Below are 20,646 nucleotides of genomic sequence, written 5' to 3'. Positions count from 1 at the left end.
AAAAAAATGATTTTTTTTCAGCTTTGTATTTACAAAGCATCAATTAGGCAGGAAAAAAACCTTGGGAAAGAGCTGTGTAATTACAATAAAATTGACTTAAGTCAGCATGGCTGTGGCATGCGCCGAGTGCTCTCTTCAGCTTTTATTGAAATATTGCTGAGAATGCAGAGCTGTTTATGTCCTGTACAGCTGACAGGTTATTCAACAAATTAGGTCTGGTGTTATTGAAAATCCATTATTATAATTGCAGCTTCATTCACACTGGCTGGACGTCCAGGATTCATCTTCCTCATAACTGAACTCAGAACGTGATGCTGATTTTATTATTCCTGTTTTCAGCTATTCTTGAGGAGAGAGTTCCTTTTTCACAGTGGTTCTCAAGTCGATGTTCATAAATATCTGGGGGTGCAGAGACTTTGTAGGAGGTCTGTCATTTTCTTTTGAGCAGGTGAGAGAAAAGATACTACGGTGCCAGGGAACAAGGAAGTAAAATAAAGATGCGCATTGGCTTTGTATGTATTAATTGTGGTTAGAGTTCCACACAAGAAGCTGACAAGATGTCTACCTTGAAGCTTTTTCATGGCAATGGCTACCATGGTTTCAGCAATGAGTCTTACAGTTACTTTTAGGACGAGGAAGTGGGTGACAGCTGCTGCTGTGATACTTGACATTCAGTTTGGACTCCTGCAGTGAGCATCTTTCATTAAAATGCTGGCTGGTCTTCTGGAGTATTGCAGCATTTCTGCTTTTATTATTTTTGTTTCGAATGTTGCTGATTGTTTTAGAATGTTAAAAATTGTCTCAGCGGCTGTGGTGGAATTTGTCACAGCTGTCAAAATGTGAGCAGAGTTTTCAGAGCAGGCTCTTCAATATGGATTAGCTTGAAGCCTCCTCAGTGAAATGGAAACTCTTAATAAAAATATTTATTTTCAGCTTTCTGGTTGCAGGGCAATAAACAGGCAGGGAAAAGCCTCTCGGAAGTGCTATGTAATTGTAATAATGTCAAGTTTAAAAAAAAATAAAAATATTTTTATTCTCCATTTTCATATTTTACACCCCACCAACAAACAGTAAATAGTAACAAATACAATGTCAATTCCCTTATCAACAACAATGATCCCATTCTCCCACCACCCCAAACAATGACCCACCTGGCAATATAAGCATCAAATAAAACAAACCCACCCAAGGTGGGAAAATAAAGAAAAGGAAAAAAGAAGAATCAGGAATCGCTTATGGTCACCATTGACATATACAGTTCACCCCCCTAATATTCAATGCTATCCAATCCCCGAAAGAGTACTGTGAATGACACCAATGAATTGTAGACACTCCCCCCCCCCCCCCCCCCATCCCCTCCAGACTCCTCCCCTCCACTTCCTCTTGTAAATTCCTCCCCCCAACCTCGGCTCCTTCCCCCAACTTTTCACCCTGGCTAGACTCACTGGAACCTGTTCTACCAGGATCCGATGGCCGCAGCCCCTCCCCCCACCCCACTCCCATTCACTGGCTGGCTTAAACCTGCCTTTGTGGAGGCCACCACACAGGTCTCCTTCCCCCTTGCCTGATCCCAGGAAAACCAAGAAATCCCCTTTAGCACACAACCCCCGCATACACATCCAAGCCCCAAAGAACCATCATTGCAAATGAAAATCCCATCTCTTCCCTTGTCCAAATATATACAGCGTCGACTCATTTAGTACATACACCAACACGCAGTGAAAAAATAAAATTACACGAGGCTACATCGGTACACGAACAATTCTCAATTCTGCCACAGTCCTTCTGCCTTCGCAAACTCCACTGCTGCTTCCGCCGTCCCAAAATAAAAGGCCTTGGAATTGTAGGTCACCCGCAACTTAGCTGGATATACTATGCCGCACTGCACCTTGCTGATGTACAGTACCTTCTTCACCTGGCTGAAGGCAGCCCGCCTCCTCGCCAGCTCCACCGTAAAGTCCTGGTATATGCGTATACCAGTTCCAGCCCACTGCATTGCCCGCTTCTGCTTTGCCCAGCACAGGACCTTCTCCTTCACACTGTACCTACGGAAACACAGAGTTACTACTCTTGGTGGCTCACTCGTGTTTGGTATAGTCCTCCACGACCGATGAGCCTGATCCAGTTCATATCGGGAGGGATCGTCCCCCTCCCCCCAATAGCTTTGCCAACATCGTGGCAAAATACTTCGTCGGCCTCGGGCCTTCCACCCCTTCGGGCAGACCCACAATCCTCAGATTCTGTCACCTGGATCTGTTTTCCAGGTCTTCCATTTTGGTTCGCAGACCCTTGTTGGTCTCTATCACCCTCCGCAACTCCTTCCCCATCGAGGTGAGTTGATCACTGTGCTGCAGTAATGCCTCTTCCACTTCCTTCAGTGTCTCACCTTGCTTCCGCACCTCCGCCACTGCGCTTGATACCGCCACCCTCACCGGGGCAATCGCCTCCTCCACCAGCACTTTCAATACCGCCCCCATCTCCTTCATTGCTTTCATGTGTTTTGTGAACTGTTTTTCAAGGTCCACAGCCGTCACCTTGGTCATTTCTTCTGCTGTGAGCGATGCGGCCTCCCCTGGTGCTCCAACCTCCGCTTTCCTTACGGTTCCTGCGCTGACTTTTTCACTCACCGGCGGACTTCCATTAACCCCTTTTTTCACGGCCGTTTTCTCCCAAACTTGGACATTTCAGCCTTTTCAGCCTCCGTTGCCCCCGGGACCGGGTGTTAAAACTCCGAAATTCCTATTCCCGAGCGGGAGCCCTCCAGTGTGCGGCTGCCTCCCGCCCGCCGTCACCGGAAGTCTGTAATACTGTCAAGTTAACAAAGCATGGCCAAGATATGTGCTGGTAACCCCTTCACTTGTTTAGGAGATGCATTAATTCAAAAGGTTCAATGTTACACATATAATTCTTAAGTTAATTAACAGGAACCACCCTGAACATGCTATAGTTTGTTTTGTAAACATCATCCAGGTACTTTACCAATGCCTCAGTGATTTAATTAGTTTCAAAGCAAATTCACCGTTCTTTCCTCGTCAATTTCCTGTATTAATATATTTCAATAAGATGGAAATTTGCCTATATTTTAAAGAAGAAATTGCAGTGTAGTGTAAAACACATTTTTAGACCAAACATTGATTCAATTCCCTCCCCAACATGTGTTTGTGCAAAATGACAGACAAATCCAAGGATAATTAGCTTTTCATCCTACAGTGATGAGGTGAGAACATTCTTTAAGACTCGATGGGCCAAATGGCCTCCTTCTGCAGTGTATGTTCTATGTTCAATGTTCTATGTAACTTAACCCTCGTGTTAATGCAATATAACCTTGCTACCTTTACTGTATTGCATATAAAGAATTTCAAGGTTGGATTCACTGGAGACAAATTCCTAGCTACATGGCAGTATACAAAATAAAGAATTTGTACTCATTTGTTCAACTAAATTTGCCTAATATGTACCCATTTAAGAACTTTGTGTCAGGCACAGTCATGCTGATTAATTCAAGTAGTATTCCATTCAAATTGAAGTCTTATTTGCAATGCACTCTTCATTCCTTTTCTTCCATGATTGGCAGCAGTCTTAATCATTGTCTCATGTACAGAAAATTATCTTCTTGCCCATTAACCAATTATTTAAGTGTATTTCAGTCTTCTACAATTCTAAACAATTCAGTATTTTTCATAGCTGAAACTTGTTAGTCATCTTAATTATTCTTCCCCAGCCAATACCAGTTGCATCTTGATATAAGCCTGCTGAGGAATTGATACACTGCCAACAACCTTATTCTTTGTACCTGATTAATACTGGTTTTCAATTTTAAAAATTGTATTGAATATCACAGGTGCTTTCCACTAGTAATATGCAATTTGCATTTAAGTGTTTGGACTTCAAACAGCTTGTTCTAAACTCAAGTGTCAACAAAGAATCTGCAGATTCATTATTTGCAGGTGCAGAATTGTGATATCAATGTCACCTCTTTATATGGACTTCAACATCAGTGCAAGTCTTCAAAATTGACCAAAAGCATTTTTCTAGACCGTACTAACTCACCGTTGTGTAGGATTGGTTTCAGTTTATAATAGGTCATTTTAAGTGCAGGACTAAACAAATAGGCATTGCAAAATGGTGTTCACCTGTCACAAATTACAACTCCGTGGTGGGCAAGTCATCTGATCAAATATCTTGAAATTCAGTATAATGGGTTCGACTGGATATGCAAAGAAGAGGTCCATATGGTTTGATGCTGTATGGATGTTCTAAAGGATTTTTCCTTACTTCAACTATCACCATATTTGAGATGTTTTCTTCACCTCCAGTAATTTTATGGGAGCTGGGCTTGATAGCAAAGGCCAGTTCATATTGTCATTTAATTGAGACCCAACAAAACTGATGAATGGCTAGAGGAGTTACTGGATACAATTGTTATGAAGAGTGACCTTTTTGGATGAAAATAAATATCGGAGGAAGAGAGTTTAGTCTCCTCCAAACACGATCGTGGGAAGGTTTTGGCGACGATTTTCACACAAAGTATGGTAAAGAATCTGGAACTATCTCTCCAAACAACTGTGAAGATTAACACAATTGGAGCCCGTAAAGCCAGTTAGAGCTTTCAAGGCAGAGGTCAATAGAACCTTGCTAGTAATGGATATCAAAGGATAGGGAATCAAGTTAGTTTAGCACACTGGGCTAAATTGCTGGCTTTTAAAGCAGACCAAGGCAGGCCAGCAGCACGGTTCAATTCCCGTACCAGCCTCCCCGAACAGGCGCTGGAATGTGGCGACTAGGGGCTTTTCACAGTAACTTCATTGAAGCCTACTTGTGACAAGCGATTTTCATTTTCATTTTCAAGAGGATTGAGGTCCAAATCTGTCATGGTGCAACTGAATGGCAGAACAGATGAGGGACTGAATGCCTTACTCTTGTATCTATGTTTCTAAAATACCTCTGATGGGCCATCTTAGGAAGTAGGGCTAAGTGGAGTAAGTACACCAGTATGTGTTGATTTGGGCCCATCCATGATATTGGTGACTATGCTAGCATTTATTGTCAATCTCTAATGTTTTCTTGAATTTTGTTTTCCATTTGGAAGAACATTTTACTCTTTTTGTTGAACACTATGGTCAGAATTTTGTGGCCCCATGGTGCGGGACATGCCGCAGCGGAAGAAGCAGTCCAGAAATTCTTGGCTTATATTTTAGCATGTCTTTTTTTTACAAAAAGGAAAAACTTGAATTATTTTTGTAATTATTCTTCAGGGTAGATTCATATGAATTGAGGAGTCGCAGATACATAATCGAAAACAACAAATTTACTCACAGCGGTTGACAACAAACTAGTAATAACATAGGTTATTCATGAAGGCCCAGCCTTCTCAACCATAGGTTATTCATGAAGGCCCAGCCTTCTCAACCATGCCCCTCCTCACCTGAGATGTGGTGATCTTCACGTTGGGTGGAATTTAATGGAAACATTTCAAAGTTCATTTGTGGTGGGTTATTCAGGGAGTTTCCCACCGGTCTGCCAGCGAGTTCCCCACCAACATTTTTTTGGGAAATTCTAAGTGTGGGCTAACCCGGTGAGAAACTCCCCAGGACCCAAAAAAGTGTCGGTGGGGAACTCGCCGGCAGAACGGCGGGAAATCTAAGTGTGGTAGCAAGCGGGAACTGCCCCGAGCTTCCCGGCGCTCACTATTTAACATTAATTGGTCCACTTAATGAGGCCCCACAGGCCTCTCGCAACAATTAAGGCTTCGCCAGCTGATTCACCAGGACCACGCTTGTCAGCCCCCCACTAACAAGGTAAGCCCCAAGATTTAGCGATGCGGACCTGGCCAGACTCCTAGATGCGGTGGAGGCCAGGAGGGATGTCCTGGTCCCCTGAATGTCCCGTAGGGTGAGCCACAGGGCTGCCAGCGCTGATTGAGACGAGGTAGCGGCTGTAAGCCCTGGGAGCGTGACCAGGTCTAGCTTCCAGTGTCGTTCAAAAGGTCAACGACTTACACCGGGCAGCACGGGTGATTTGACACCAACACCTCCCAACCCCGCCCCATCCGACCTTTCTGCCCACACGTGAGCATCCACCTCCCCAGCTCTCCATACGACCCCAAACCTCCCTTCACCCCCCTCTCCCTTCAACCCCCTCCCAACCCTTCCTTCTCACACCGCCCATCACTGTGAACCATGCGTGTGGCTAACTATGCCCTCTGTGTCTCAGGAGGAGAAGCACTCCCACAATCGCTGGGAGAGGGCCCAGACTGGCCAAGGCATGCCGGACTTAAGAATCCTCGCTACCTTCGAGGAACGGGCCCTGGAGGTGACGGGGGTGGCCGAGGACAGAGCAGTCACCAACGCAGAAGTTGGCGAAAGCCGCAGATGTGAGGATCCACCAGGCCCCATCAGGAGGACCTGTCACACGAGTTGTTATTGCCTTACTAACTGACCCATCCCTCCCACTGACCACATATCCATTCTCCCGTAGGTCTTCCAACCGATGGCATCAGCCCATCCTGATTGGCCCCCTCTCCAGCCTCCCAGGAGAACACCTCGGAGGAAGACAAGATTGAGGTGTCACAGCTGTCATCCCCACCCTCCAACAGTGCAGATACACGCACCTCGGAGGGAAAGGTTAGTGATCAGGCTTCTGGGGCACAATCTGGTGAGCACTACACAGCTACTGATGCACATCAGGTGGAGACAAAAATCCTCAGGTGAGCCAACAATTGGAGATCCCAGGACCCAGCTGGGTCCCAGCCTGTGCTGAGCCTACAGCCTATGGTACAGGGTTACCCGGAGCTGATGGAGAGGTTATGGTGCGGCCAGGACATTCAGAGCGAGATGTCAGCGACACTCCAGCAGCGCCTTAGCCGCTTAGAGGAGTCCCAGAGGTTACGGGCACAGGAAATGCCGCCGGCAATGCGTCGAACCAAGGCCAACACTGCTAGGGTGGCGACCGCAATGGAGAGCCTGATGCACAACGTCGGCACCATTAGTGAGGGTGTCCAAAGCATTGCGCAGTCGATGACAGCCATGGCTGAGGGTCTTGGCAGAATGCCCGATTTGCTAGGGGATGTGACCCAGTACCAGGCTGACGTTGATGAGGTTCTGGGAGACATGTCCCTCTCTCAGATGGGAATGGCTGAGGTGTTATGGAACTTGTCCCAGTTGCAGGTGGGCATTGCCGAGGAGCTGTAGAGCATGGCCCCGTCACTGAGGAGCATCGTCAAGGGCATCGACACGATGGTGCGGACCATGGGGAACTAGAGCCGGATGATGCAAGGGCAGCCGGGGCTCAAACCAGCTGCCCCTCCTTCCCGAGATGAACCCCACGGCCCAATGGGCACTGAGCAGGAGGAGGGAGCGCTGGGTGCCAACTCAGAAACCCGACCCAACATTTGAACACTAAGGGACAATTTAGCATGGCCACTCCACCTAACCTGCCATCTTTGGACTGTGGGAGGAAACCAGTGCACCCGGAAGAAACTCATCCAGACATGGGGAGGAAGTGCAAACTCCACACAGACAGTCACCCAAGGCCGGAATTGAACCTGGGAACCTGGAGCTGTGAGGCAGCAGGACTATCCAGAGCCACTGTGCCGCCCCTCTCGCTCGAGTGCAACGCGGCTGGTAGATTGCATCTGTTAAATCACGACCAGGCAGCAGCCCCCCTCAAAGGGAAAAGCAGCCTATGGTCATCTGGGACTGGCGACTTTATATTTACTAATAACATTTGTAATAAATGTTCTGTTACTATAGGTGATATTTGCTTTCTACTTAACTTTTTAAAATCTTAGTTTGTAAATCAGAATCTAATGTAAAAGAACTGAATCGAATTAATTAATTCCTGAACTTGGAGTTCATAAGTGCAGTTAACATTATATTTTTTGCAGTACCACAGGGCTGTGATGCAATATAGGCTAGCAATTTTAAATACATTCACATTTACCTCTGGAAACTGATGCACGCGCCCATCAGTGATGAGAATGCCTTCATTGCCATTTAAAATTTTTACAGGCTGAATATTTGACCAAAATGTTTAGAAAACAGTTTAAATCTTAATGCAAGTGTCTTTCCCTACTGATATGCAGCATAAAAGTAATTTCAGCAGATTCACTGAGAAAATGCTTGAAGCAATTCCACAATCAGAAAGAGTTGACATTAATATTAATTGGGTTTCTGCTATGTGGGTGAGAATGTACAACACAAACTTTTCAGACCCTTACTAAAAAGCAATTAACATTAGTAACAAAAATGAATCCATTTCAGTGTTCTGCCATGAATACCAAAATTTACCAGTGTTTCGTCATGTTGAAAAAGTTAATCTTTTAACAGTAAAATTAGTATCCACCAGGAAAAATAAAGTAACCATAATTATTATTAAATATATCTTTCTTATACGGTTAATCGTTTCTATCAAATCTTCAGATTTCTTAGATTTTCTTTCCAGTCACTCGTCTTCAGATTCTTTGAACTCCTTTTCCTCCATATCACTTGATTCTTCAATGTGCTCACTATCATCTTGGTCATCATCAGATTCAAATCCATCAGCTTCTTCTTGAGAACTAAAGAAGAAAGTTTTAAACCTGTACAAACAGCCTCTATAGTTCTAATCTTAATGCTTAACAGTAACTTGATGTTGATTAGAAATGTTCACCACTGAGCAAATTTGACTTTTAGTTACAAGTTGCTAATCACCAAATCTTCAATCAAATATGTTAGCTAGATGAGCTGCAACGTATTTCTTTATTTTCCCCTGATCTGTAGGGCGCAGAAGATTTGTTTATTTATCTCTTCATATTGACCCAATAAAATGTCATCTATTCTGTTTAAATAATATGGTACAGCCGAATTGATGTTGTCAATATAATGTGGATTATACAATAAATTATTCTGCAATTGGGATAGGTTTACAGCAAAAGAAGATACCCTGTATGTTGAAAATCCTTAAAAGCTAGATGAAAACAAAATTGGTTAATCAAGTTTCACCATTAATGACTTCCGGTTGCGGCGATGACCAGCTAAGCCGCACGTTTCGGCGGCTCCAGCTCGAACGGACCTTCGGGCTCTTTTAAGAGCCCCAACGGGGAATTTTTTCGGGATGAAACCCGGTGTGGGGTGAGACAACAGGGAGTCCGCCCCAACGAAAAAGAAAAATATCGGCGGTGGCGGCCAGATCGCGAAGAATCCTCGAGGACAGGGACAGAAGGAAAAAAGGAGCAAGATGGCGGCGGAGGGAGCCCAGGCGACATGGGGGCCGGACCAAGACGAATTTTTGAAACGGTGTGTGGAGCTGCTTAAGAAGGAGGTGCTGGCCCCGATGCTACATGCAATTGAGGGGCTTAAGGAGACACAAAAGACCCAGGAGATGGAGCTCCGTGTGGTGGAGCAGAAGGTGACGGACAACGAGGACGAAATCCTGGGCCTGGCGGTCAAAATGCAGACTCACGAGGCGCTCCACAAAAAGTGCATTGAAAGGATTGAAGTCCTAGAAAACAGATCACGGAGAAAGAACCTTCGGTTCCTGGGTCTCCCCGTGGGAGTGGAAGGAGTGGACGGCGGGGCTTACGCGAGCACGATGCTACGCTCGCTAATGGGAGCTGAGGCCCCCTCGGGCCCCTTGGAAGTGGAAGGGGCCCATCGGGTCCCTGCGAGGAGACCAAAGGCGGGAGAACCACCTAGGGCGACGATCATGCGATTTCATCGCTTCAATGACAGAGAGGTGGTTCTGAGATGGGCCAAAAAGGTAAGAAGTAGTAGATGGGAGAATGCGGTGGTACGGGTGTACCAGGATTGGAGTGCGGAGGTGGCGAGAAGGAGGGCGAGTTTTAATCGAGCCAAGGAGGTGCTACATAAGAAGGTGAAGTTCGGGATTTTGCAGCCGGCGCGACTGTGGGTCACGCACCAGGAGAGGCATCACTACTTCAAAACGGCTGAAGAAGCATGGACCTTCATTAAAAATGAGAAACTGGATCAGAACTGAGGGACTTATGTTGGAGGGGAAACGGCAATGCTGATGTATATAGAGATGTAAATTGGGGAGGGGGGGGGGACATTGAGAAATGTGGGCGCCGGTGGGGGGGGGGGGAAGAAGAGACATAGGCGGGGGATGGGGAATGGGAGTGGGGCGGCAGAGGGAGCTGCGCCACGAGGGGCGGGACGGCTTTAGAGAACACGGGGCTTATTGTTCTTGTTCCCGCGCCAGAAAGATGATGGCGGGAAGATAAGCGCAAGGTAGATGGGAATTCCCCACACGGGGGGGGGGTCAAGGAGAGAGCGGGAGAAGCCGGGGTCAGTTGAAGTCAGCTGACTTTCGGAAGCAATATGGGGGGAGTAATCATGCTAGATGGGGATCTAGCGGGGGGGGGGGAATAACTGGGTTGCTGCTGCAGAGATTGAAGAGGAACTGGTAAAAGAAAGGTGGTCGGGGCGGGAATGCGCCGCCTGGGGAACGGGTGGGTGCGCGGAACCGGGACGTGGGACTGGCCCAGAGAGGGTGATGGCTAGTCGACAGGGGAGGGGGGCAGGCAGCCCCCCAGTTTGGCTGATCACATGGAACGTGAGAGGCCTAAATGGGCCGATTAAGAGGGCCCCGAGTGTTCGCGCACTTGAAAGGACTGAGGGCAGACGTGGCCATGCTTCAGGAGACGCACCTGAAGGTGGCGGACCAAGTTAGGTTAAGAAAAGGATGGGTGGGACAGGTGTTCCACTCAGGGCTGGATGCAAAGAACAGAGGGGTGGCCATACTGGTGGGGAAACGGGTGTCATTCGAGGCTAGGAGCATTGTAGACGACAGCGGTGGCAGATATGTGATGGTGAGTGGCAGACTGCAGGGAACGGAGGTTGTGTTGGTTAACGTATATGCCCCGAATTGGGATGATGCGGGATTTATGAAGCGGATGCTGGGACGTATCCCGGACCTGGAGGTAGGAAACCTGATAATGGGGGGGGGGGGGGACTTCAACACCGTGCTGGACCCAGGGTTAGATAGATCTAGATCTAGGACCGGAAGAAGGCCGGCAGCGGCCAAGGTGCTTAGGGGGTTGATGGACCAAATGGGGGGAGTGGATCCGTGGCGATTTGTTAGGCCGATGGCCAAAGAGTTCTCCTTCTTCTCCCATGTTCACAAGGTGTACTCCCGGATAGATTTCTTTGTTTTGGGAAGGTCACTGATCTCGAGGGTGGAAGGAACTGAGTACTCAGCTATAGCTGTTTCAGATCATGCCCCACACTGGGTGGACCTGGAATTAGGAGAGGAGAGGGAGCAGCGTCCACTCTGGCGACTGGATGTGGGATTATTGGCGGATGAGGGAGTCTGCGGAAGGGTGCGGGGATGTATCGAAAGGTACCTGGAGGCCAATGACGACGGGGAGGTCTGAGTGGGAGTAGTATGGGAAGCACTAAAGGCGGTGGTCAGAGGAGAGCTGATCTCCATCAGGGCCCACAAGGGGAAAATAGAGGCCAAGGAAAGGGAAAGACTACTGGGGGAGATTTTGAGGGTAGATAAAAAATATGCAGAGGCCCCGGATGAAGGACTATACAGGGTGAGGCGACGACTCCAGACGGAGTTCGACTGTTGACCACAGGGAGGGCAGAGGCACAGTGGAGGAAGGCACAGGGGATGAGATATGAATATGGGGAAAAGGCGAGTCGCCTGTTGGCCCACCAGCTGCGAAAGGGGACAGCGGCGAGGGAGATAGAGGGAATTAGGAATGAAATGGGAGACACGGTGCAGAGAGCAGGGAAGATAAACGAGGTGTTTAAGACCTTTTACGAGAGACTATATAGGTCCAAACCCCCGGAGGGAAAAGAGGGGATGCGGCGGTTTTTGGACCAATTAAGGTTCCAGAGGGTGGAGGAGCAGGAGGTGGGAGGCCTGGGGGCGTCGATTGGGGTGGACGAGGTTACCAAGGGGCTGGGGAACATGCAGGCAGGGAAGGCCCCGGGACCAGATGGGTTCCCGGTGGAATTCTATAGAAAATATGTGGACTTGTTGGCCCCGCTGCTGGTAAGGACCTTTAACAAGGCCAGAGAAGGGGGGACCCTACCCCCGACAATGTCGGAGGCGACGATATCGCTAATCTTGAAGCGAGATAAAGATCCGCTGCAGTGCGGGTCCTATAGGCCTATCTCACTGCTAAATGTGGACGCCAAGTTGCTGGCAAAGGTGCTGGCAACGAGGATAGAGGATTGTGTCCCGGGGGTGGTGCACGAAGACCAGACAGGGTTCGTAAAGGGGAGACAATTAAATGTCAACGTGCGACGGCTATTAGGGGTGATAATGATGCCCCCAGCAGAGGGGGAGGCAGAGATAGTGGCGGCAATGGATGCAGAAAAGGCATTTGATAGGGTGGAGTGGGACTATCTATGGGAGGTGCTGAGGAGGTTCGGGGACGGGTTTGTCAGCTGGGTTAAACTCCTCTATGAGGCCCCAACGGCAAGTGTGGTCACAGGTCGGCAAAGGTTGGAGTATTTTCGACTACACAGGGGAACAAGACAGGGATGCCCGTTGTCCCCATTACTGTTCGCGCTGGCAATTGAACCACTGGCCATAGCGCTGAGAGACTCCAGAAAATGGAGAGGGATGATTAGAGGGGGAGAGGAACACCGAGTGTCACTCTACGCGGATGACCTACTGCTGTATGTGACGGACCCAGTGGGGGGGATGACAGAGGTCATGCAGATATTGAGGGAGTTTGGAGATTTCTCGGGATATAGGCTTAACATGGGAAAGAGTGAGCTTTTTGTGATACACCCCGGGGACCAGAGTAGAGGGATAGATGGCCTACCGTTAGAGTGGAAAGAAACTTCCGATACCTGGGGATTCAGATAGCCAGGAGCTGGGGAACCTTACACAGACTCAATCTGACACGGCTGGTGGAACAAATGGAAGAGGATTTCAAAAGTGACATGCAGCCGCTGTCACTGGCGGGCAGAGTGCAGGCAATTAAGGTGATGGTCCTCCCGAGGTTCCTATTTGTGTTCCAATGTCTCCCTATACTGATCACTAAGGCCTTCTTTAAAAAAATAGATAGGAGCATCACGAGCTTCGTGTGGGCAGGGAAGGCCCCGAGGGTAAGGAGGGGGTTCCTACAACGTAGCAGAGACAGAGGGGGACTGGCGTTGCCGAATTTGGGCGACTACTACTGGGCCGCCAACGTGGCGATGATTCGTAAATGGATGATAGAGGGAGAGGGAGCGGCGTGGAAAAGGTTGGAGATGAAGTCCTGCAAAGGGACGAGTTTAAAAGCGCTGGTGACGGCGCCACTACCGCTCTCCCCAAAAAAATTTACCACGAACCCAGTGGTGGCGGCAACATTAAGTATCTGGGGGCAATGGAGGCGACAGAGGGGTGTGCTGGGAGCCTCGGTGTGGTCCCCGATCAGGAACAACCATAGGTTTGCCCCAGGGAGGCTGGATGGAGGATTCCAGAGCTGGCACTGGGTAGGAATCAGGAGAGTGGGAGATTTATTTATAGACGGGACGTTTGCGAGCTTGGGAGCACTTGAGGAAAAGTATGAGCTGCCCCGGGGAAATTTCTTTAGATATATGCAGGTGAGAGCGTTCACGAGACAACTGGTGAGGGAATTTCCCCTGCTCCCGACACAAGGGATCCAGGACAGGGTGCTTTCGGGGGTGTGGGTCGGGGAGGGAAAAGTGTCAGAGATAGACCGGAAGATGAGAGAAGAGGGGGAGGAGCTGGTGGGCGAACTGAAGGGAAAATGGGAAGAAGAGCTCGGGAGGAGGTTGAGGAGGGTTTGTGGGCTGATGCCCTAAGCAGGGTAAATTCCTCTTCCTCGTGTGCCAGGCTTAGCCTGATCCAATTTAAGGTGCTGCATAGAACACACATAACGGGAGCAAGGTTGAGCAGGTTCTTCGGAGTGGAGGACAAGTGTGGGAGGTGCGGGGGAAGCCCGGCGAACCACACACATGTTTTGGTTGTGTCCGGCACTGGAGGGGTATTGGAGGGGAGTGACGCGAGTGATCTCGAAGGTGGTGAAGGTCCGGGTCAAGCCAGGCTGGGGGTTAGCTATATTTGGAGTAGCGGATGAGCCGGAAGTGCAGGAGGCGAAAGAGGCCGATGTTGTGGCCTTTGCGTCCCTAGTAGCCCGGTGGAGGATTTTACTCATGTGGAAGGAAGCGAAACCCCCCGGACTGGAGGCCTGGATAAACGATATGGCGGGGTTCATAAAACTAGAGCGGATGAAGTTTGCACTGAGAAGATCGGCTCAAGGGTTCACCAGACGGTGGCAACCGTTCCTCGACTACCTAGCGGAACGTTAGGGGGAAGATAGATGGCCAGCAGCAGCAACCCGGGGGGGGGGGGGGGGGTAAATTGTTTGTGTTTTTGGAGGGGGAGAGGGGGTGGGTGGGAGCATTACTTTGTGTTATTTGGTTACATTACTATGTTAGTTAAACAATGTTATATAGCAGTTATCATGTTACCATTTTTTTTTTGATTTGTAAGGGAAAAAATTGTGTTTGAAAACTTTTAAATAAAATATATTTAAAAAAAAGTTTCACCATTAATCTTAGACACTAATGAAATATAAGGGGGAATGAATTAAACCCAACCCTATACAATTTTATTGAATTAAATTGTAATTAAGAGCAATACATGACATCACCATCCACCAGTGAGTGAGTTAAACGTCATCAGCCCAGAACTTCTGGTCTCCAGATTGTCAGAGACTGGACCCTGCAGAATTCCCAATACACTGACCTCTGTGGGAATTGCCTGGAAAGTTTGAACTTCCGATGGGAAATTCCCCTGCTTCCCGGGACCCTCTGCGAATGTCTCAGAATTTGAACTAGACTTTGCAACGTCTGACTGTTCTGTGGGACTTAGCTGAATAGTTACCCAGGAAATATTACACAGAATAATCCTTGTCTAACTCCTGGGTAACTACAGAACTGCCCCCACCTACCCCCAATCACTCATACTGACCCTGACCCCACAACTGACTCACCCCCCTCACTAACCCCAGTCCAACTACCTTCCCCATCACCCGACAACTCCTCCCCACCATATGGCCTGACCAGCCCCCGACCTGACCACCCCTCCTGACCCGACTATCCATCAACCCACCTGCCACTCTACCCACCTATTTCACCCACCCAGCACTCTACCCACCTGCTACTTCACCAACCTACCACTCTACCCACCTGCTATTTCACCCACCTACCACTCTACCCATTCACCCACTCATCTATTCATACCGGACCGTTAAACTTACCATATTGCAGCTAGTTTCAGAAAAAGGGTGTGCCTCTCGTCATTCCCCCATTTCTGTAACGCCGCAATGGAGTTCTCAGGTGAATCCTGAGTTCCCCATTTCTGGCGAAGCCAAGCTCAGATGACCCGACAAGAAATGCAGCGCAACATCTAGAAGTGGGAAAGTTACAGCAGTGTGGCAATCTGACTATGATTACCGTTTCACAGATGACCCAGGCCTTCATGGTTTCACTGCATTTATTTTGCCACAAAAGCAGTGGGAAAAAAATGTATTAGCAATATTAAAAGGAGGATACCATGGTACCCCAAAATAACCCTAGCCACCAGATATCTCAACTTATTGAATAATATTTAAGGAAGCTAGATCCAAAATTCATAATTTCCTGTCAATTGTTGAAATAGAATTAATAGATTGTTCTAAATCTGGGTAACTGAAAACCTCTCGAACATTAAAAACAAAAGTCAGTTGTCATAGTACAGAGAAGAGTTACCTTTCCTCATTTACACTGTTGTTGTCTTCATTCTTTTCAGACTCTTCATCACTGGAATGGAAAATGAACCCTGGAACAGAGTGACCTTTTCTGGAAACAAAATCTTCGCTTAAACCCTGCTCTTTTAGTGCTGCAGTGTAATACCTCTCTGCTGCTCCTCTGGCATTCCTCTGGATACAATAACATTTAACAGCTTAGTACGACTTTCAATTTAACATTTTACTGAATTGGCTTTTTTCAACTTCACACTAAATATTGTACAGTTGGCAGCCAAGATTATATCCAAATAAGATATTGACTTTCGAGATCTGAGCTGCATATTAAATTAAGATGGTAATGTTTACCACCTATTTTGAGAGATCCTCTGTATTACAATTTCATCAATAAGGTAGCCTCAACTCCCACACAGTTTACCATGATTAAATAAAATTTGATTAGTCATAACTAAAATTATGATTAGTCATAGAAAAAGGTTTGCAAAGTGGAATACAGTTTATAAATGTTATATACATTCCATGTGTCTTTCACCCTTTAATACTTCTCTTTTTGTAAGATTTTCAAATCTTTTAGCCCTATATCCTTATCCAGGTACGTTTAATACACTAGCAGCAGTACAACTTTCACATCTATATTTTCTCTGGTCATTTTCAAATATAGTGTTGTCCTTATTAATTAAATAAAAATACAAAGACACATTTATGTCCAACATCAATTACTCCTTCATCATCAAAATTCAGAAACCAGTAAGCAAAGTAATATCTCCTTAACAAAAAGACATTAACCGAAAGAAACGATATGATTCATAAAAAAAATGGTTAATTACTTTTCTTTTGAAATATGCAATAAAAGGCTCAAAATCAACAGAACAAATGTTAACATTTGTAATCAGGAATACTTACACAGTTCAAACTGTTTTAAGAATATACCTGTGTAAGCTCTTCTAACAGCAGAGGCCTCCTGCTTACTCTCTCCTGTATCTTCTCAAGCTCCAGAAAGTACTCTTTGGTCCGTTTTCTTTGGTGATTCCTACAAGACATAATGGGGGTTAAACTGAATAACCATTGTAAATGGGTGCAGGGATTGTAATGCATGATTAACTCATACTCTTCGATTCAAATGCACGCATTATGCTCCCTGTCCATTTGCGTAATTTTGAGCACAGCCAATAATGCCCATGCTATTCACTGCACACTCAGCTGGGAACACTCAGGTCTTGGTCAAAGAGGTGGAAAAGAGAGAGGTCCTCCACCCTCAAAGGAGGTGGGGTTAAAGGCAGCGACAAGAGATTGCAGAGGAAGTCAATGTCAGGAGAATGCCCCCAATGGCTCATTTAAATATGTTAATTGCGACGTCTTGCAGGATCTCGTTAGATATCTCGCAGGATTTAACGGTCTCGTCGCATCACCAAGTCGAGCGTGACGAGGCCATTTGATCTATTTGGCTACAGCAGAAACAAAAAAAGGTGCATTTATGTTGCTCAGTCTACTCTGCAAGGAATTTACAGAGAGGTGCAAAAATTATAAAGTAGTTAGAATGGAGGGCTTTAATTATCCAATTATGGACTGGAATCATATAAAGGACAAAGAGGCAGAAGATCTTGGAGTGTGTTCAGGATAATTTACTACACTAGCATGTTTCTAGTCCAATGAGAAAGGATAATTACTAGACTTGGTTCTTGGGAATGAGGTGGGCCAAGTGGATCAAGTGTCAATAGAGGTCAATGTCTGCTCCCCTTGACCCAGAGTTGCAACACAGTTGAATTAGCCAATAATTCTTCGGAAAAAACCCCAAAGTCTTTGGCCCTTGGCTGCCCAATAATTACGGTCACCAGGTCTGTAAATTTAAATACAATACTTTTTTATTAATAACAAGAACTGTAATTGAAAATACAGTAAATTCAACTGGTTAACTATTATCTAATTCCTAATCCCCCACTTTAACTTTCCCCCACTCTCTACACACACATCAAGACAAATGAACATAGAGGTGAAGAGAGGCGTGAAAACAATAAGTAAAAGGATAAAGAGTCTTTGTTTCAGATAGTTGTTTCTAGCACACCTTCCTTCAAGGCTTTCAATTTGAGATTTCTGTTTCCCGTTATAATGGTTTCCGCTGTAGATTTATTCAGGTCCCTGCAGTTTCAGAAATACAGCAGCTTTTCTGGAGAAAACACAAGGGAGATAGAGAGAGAGAAGGTCCTTTTTCTCTGTGTCCAAGTCTCTAACTGCCTATTCCTGGCTCTCTGAAAATCATCCCACTCAGGCAGGATCCAATCACCACCTGTTACCAGGCAGAATATGGCCTTTTGGCCAATTCATTGGCCACCAGCCAATCAATCAAACTGAGTCTCACCCCATCTCTCGGGTGCCACAAAGTCGAAGTTCTGCTACTTGAAAACTAGCACCATATACTATGTTGTAACTTTTGAATTCCTCATTCTCTGCTGCTTGACTTAAAGATACATGTCCATTAACCATCCAATAAAGGGGAAAAAGGGAATCGGCAGGAACAGCCCTTACAGGGGACATTTATGGGACAGTGATCATTGTATCTTTCATTTCGGAAATAGATAAGGAACAACCCAGAGTAAGGTTACTACTTTTATCACTTATACTTTGTAAGGTCTTTTGAGGTTTATAGTTTGTAAGGGCTATATTCTGTAGTACTGAGGACCAGGAAAGAAGATTCTTGAGTAATTGGTATTATATGATATCTTCTGAAGGGTTAATCTAATGGCAGGAGAGTTCCAAGCCATAGTTTGCTCCTCATGTTCCATGTGAAAGCCGGAAACATTTCCAGTGCTCGGGCCCGGCCTGCATGTGTGCAGGAAGTGTCTCCAGCTGCAACTCCTGGAAGCCAGGGTTTCGGAGCTGGAGCGGTGGCTGGGGACACTGTGGAGTATCCGCGAGGTGGAGAGTATTGTGGATAGCACGTACAGGGAGGTGGTCACACTGCAGGCTCAGACTACACAGACAGGAAGGGAATTGGTGACCACCAGGCAGAGCAAGAGGACTAGGCCGTCAGTACAGTCATCTCTTGTGGCTATTCCCCTGCAAACCAGACATACTGCTTTGGATACTGCTGAGGAGAATGGCCTCTCAGCGGAAAGTAGCAACAGCCAAATTTGTTGCACCATGGTTGGCTCTGCTGCACAGGGGAGGAGCACAATAGTTTTAGAGGATTCAATTATAAGGGGAATAGATAGGCGTTTCTGTGGCCACCAATGAGATGCCAGAATGGTGTGTCGTCTTCCAGGTGCGAGGGTCAAGGGTGTCTTGGAGTAGCTACAGGACGTTCTGGAGGGGCAGGTGAACAGCCAGTGGCCGTGGTACACATTGGCAACAGTGACATAAGTTAGAAAAAGGGATGAGGTCCTAAAAGCTGAATGTAGGGAGCTAGGAAGTAAAAGTAGGACCTCAAAAGCAGTGATCTCAGGATTAGTAGCAATGCCATGTCAGAATAAAAATAGCAGGATGTATCGGATGAATACGTGGCTGGAAAGATGGTGCAAGGGGGTGAGTTTCAGATTCTTGAGACATTGGGACCGGTTTTGGGAGTGATGGCCCCAGTACAAACCGGATGGGTTACATCTGGGCAACACGGTGGCATAGTGGTTAGCACTATGGCTTCACAGCGCCAGGGTCCCAGGTTCGATTCCCACTTGGGTCACTGTCTGTGCAGAGCCTGCATGTTCTTCCCGTGTCTGCGTGGGTTTCCTACGGGTGCTCCGGTTTCCTCCCATAGTCCAAAGATGTGCAGATTAGGTGAATTGGCCATGCCAAATTGCTCTTAGGTTAGATGGGGTTGCAGGGTTACGGGGATAGGGTGGACATGTGGGATTAAGTAGGGTGCTCTTGCGAGGATAAGCCGGCTCTTTGAGGGGGTAGAAGATGAACATAGAACATACAGTGCAGAAGGCCATTCGGCCCATCGAGTCTGCACCGACCCACTTAAGGCCTCACTACCACCCTATCCCCGTAACCCAATAACCTCTCCTCAACTTTTTGGACACTAAGGACAATTTAGCATGGCCAATCCATCCTTTTTGTCATTTGTTTATGTTAACATGCGGGCTAATGTTTGGGGTTTGGTGGGAGGATGAGATTGTTGTTATTGATATAGGGATTGACATTATATTCGTTACTGATTATTGTTGGGTGTAAATTTGGGAGAAAATGTGTAAAAGGAGAATTAAAAAATATTTTTTTTAAAAAGTAGGGTGTTCTTTCCAAGAGCTGGTGCAGACTCAATGGGCCGAATGGCCTCCTTCTGCACTGTAAATTCTATGATTCTATGGGCAGTCCCGGGACTGATGTACCAGGGTGCGTATTTGCTAGAATGGTTGGTGAAGTTTTAAACTAGAATAGCAGGGGGATGGGAACCTAAACAGGGTGACAAGGGAAAGAGAAACAAGGACATTAGTAAAAGAACAGCAAAATGCAAAACTGGTAGACAGAGTAATCAGAGGCAAATAGGGCCACAGTGCAAAGAAAAGTTAGGATGATTAAAAATGGCAAAAAGGCAAGCTTTTTATCTTAATGCACAAAGCACTCAGAATAAGGTAGATGAACTGATGGCGCAAATCAAGGTAAATAAATATGGTCTCAATAACCATTACAGAGACATGGCTACAAGGAAATCAAAACCGGGAACTTAATATTCAGGGATATTTGATCTTTTGGAAAGACAGGAGGGAAGGAAAAGGTGGTGCGGTAGCATTGCTAGGAGATTAAATGAGGACAGTAGTGAGCGACGATCTAGACTTGGATGATGTAGAGTCAATTCGGGTGGAGGTAAAAAAACAGCAAGGGAAAGAAGACATTGATAGGAAAGTAAAAGAAAAGTAAAGATTCCCAGATGATCCTAGGCTGCTTTCCCCTTTGAGGGGGAGAGCTGACTGTTGGTGATTTAACCAGAGGATCACCAC

General features: G+C 46.7%; 1 protein-coding gene across 2 annotated transcripts in view; it reads right to left on the bottom strand.

The window, feature by feature from the left end:
• Positions 1–7,855: 7,855 nt before the first annotated feature.
• The window catches only part of fam161a (FAM161 centrosomal protein A), an 83,264-nt gene continuing 70,473 nt past the window's right edge, over positions 7,856–20,646 (bottom strand). For both annotated transcript variants that reach the window (XM_072507761.1, XM_072507762.1), the window contains exons 5-7: positions 16,646–16,745; positions 15,720–15,889; positions 7,856–8,557 (exon numbers count right to left, since the gene is read on the bottom strand). In XM_072507761.1, coding sequence (XP_072363862.1) covers positions 8,443–8,557; positions 15,720–15,889; positions 16,646–16,745 — 385 coding nt within the window. In that variant the 3' untranslated portion in view covers positions 7,856–8,442. The remainder of the gene's footprint in view (positions 8,558–15,719; positions 15,890–16,645; positions 16,746–20,646) is intronic.

This window comes from Scyliorhinus torazame, chromosome 1 (genome assembly GCF_047496885.1).
Source record: "Scyliorhinus torazame isolate Kashiwa2021f chromosome 1, sScyTor2.1, whole genome shotgun sequence".
NCBI classification, from domain to species: Eukaryota; Metazoa; Chordata; class Chondrichthyes; order Carcharhiniformes; family Scyliorhinidae; genus Scyliorhinus; species Scyliorhinus torazame.
The sequence above is the reverse complement of the archived record's forward strand: the minus strand, read 5'-3'. Positions and strand labels throughout refer to the sequence as shown.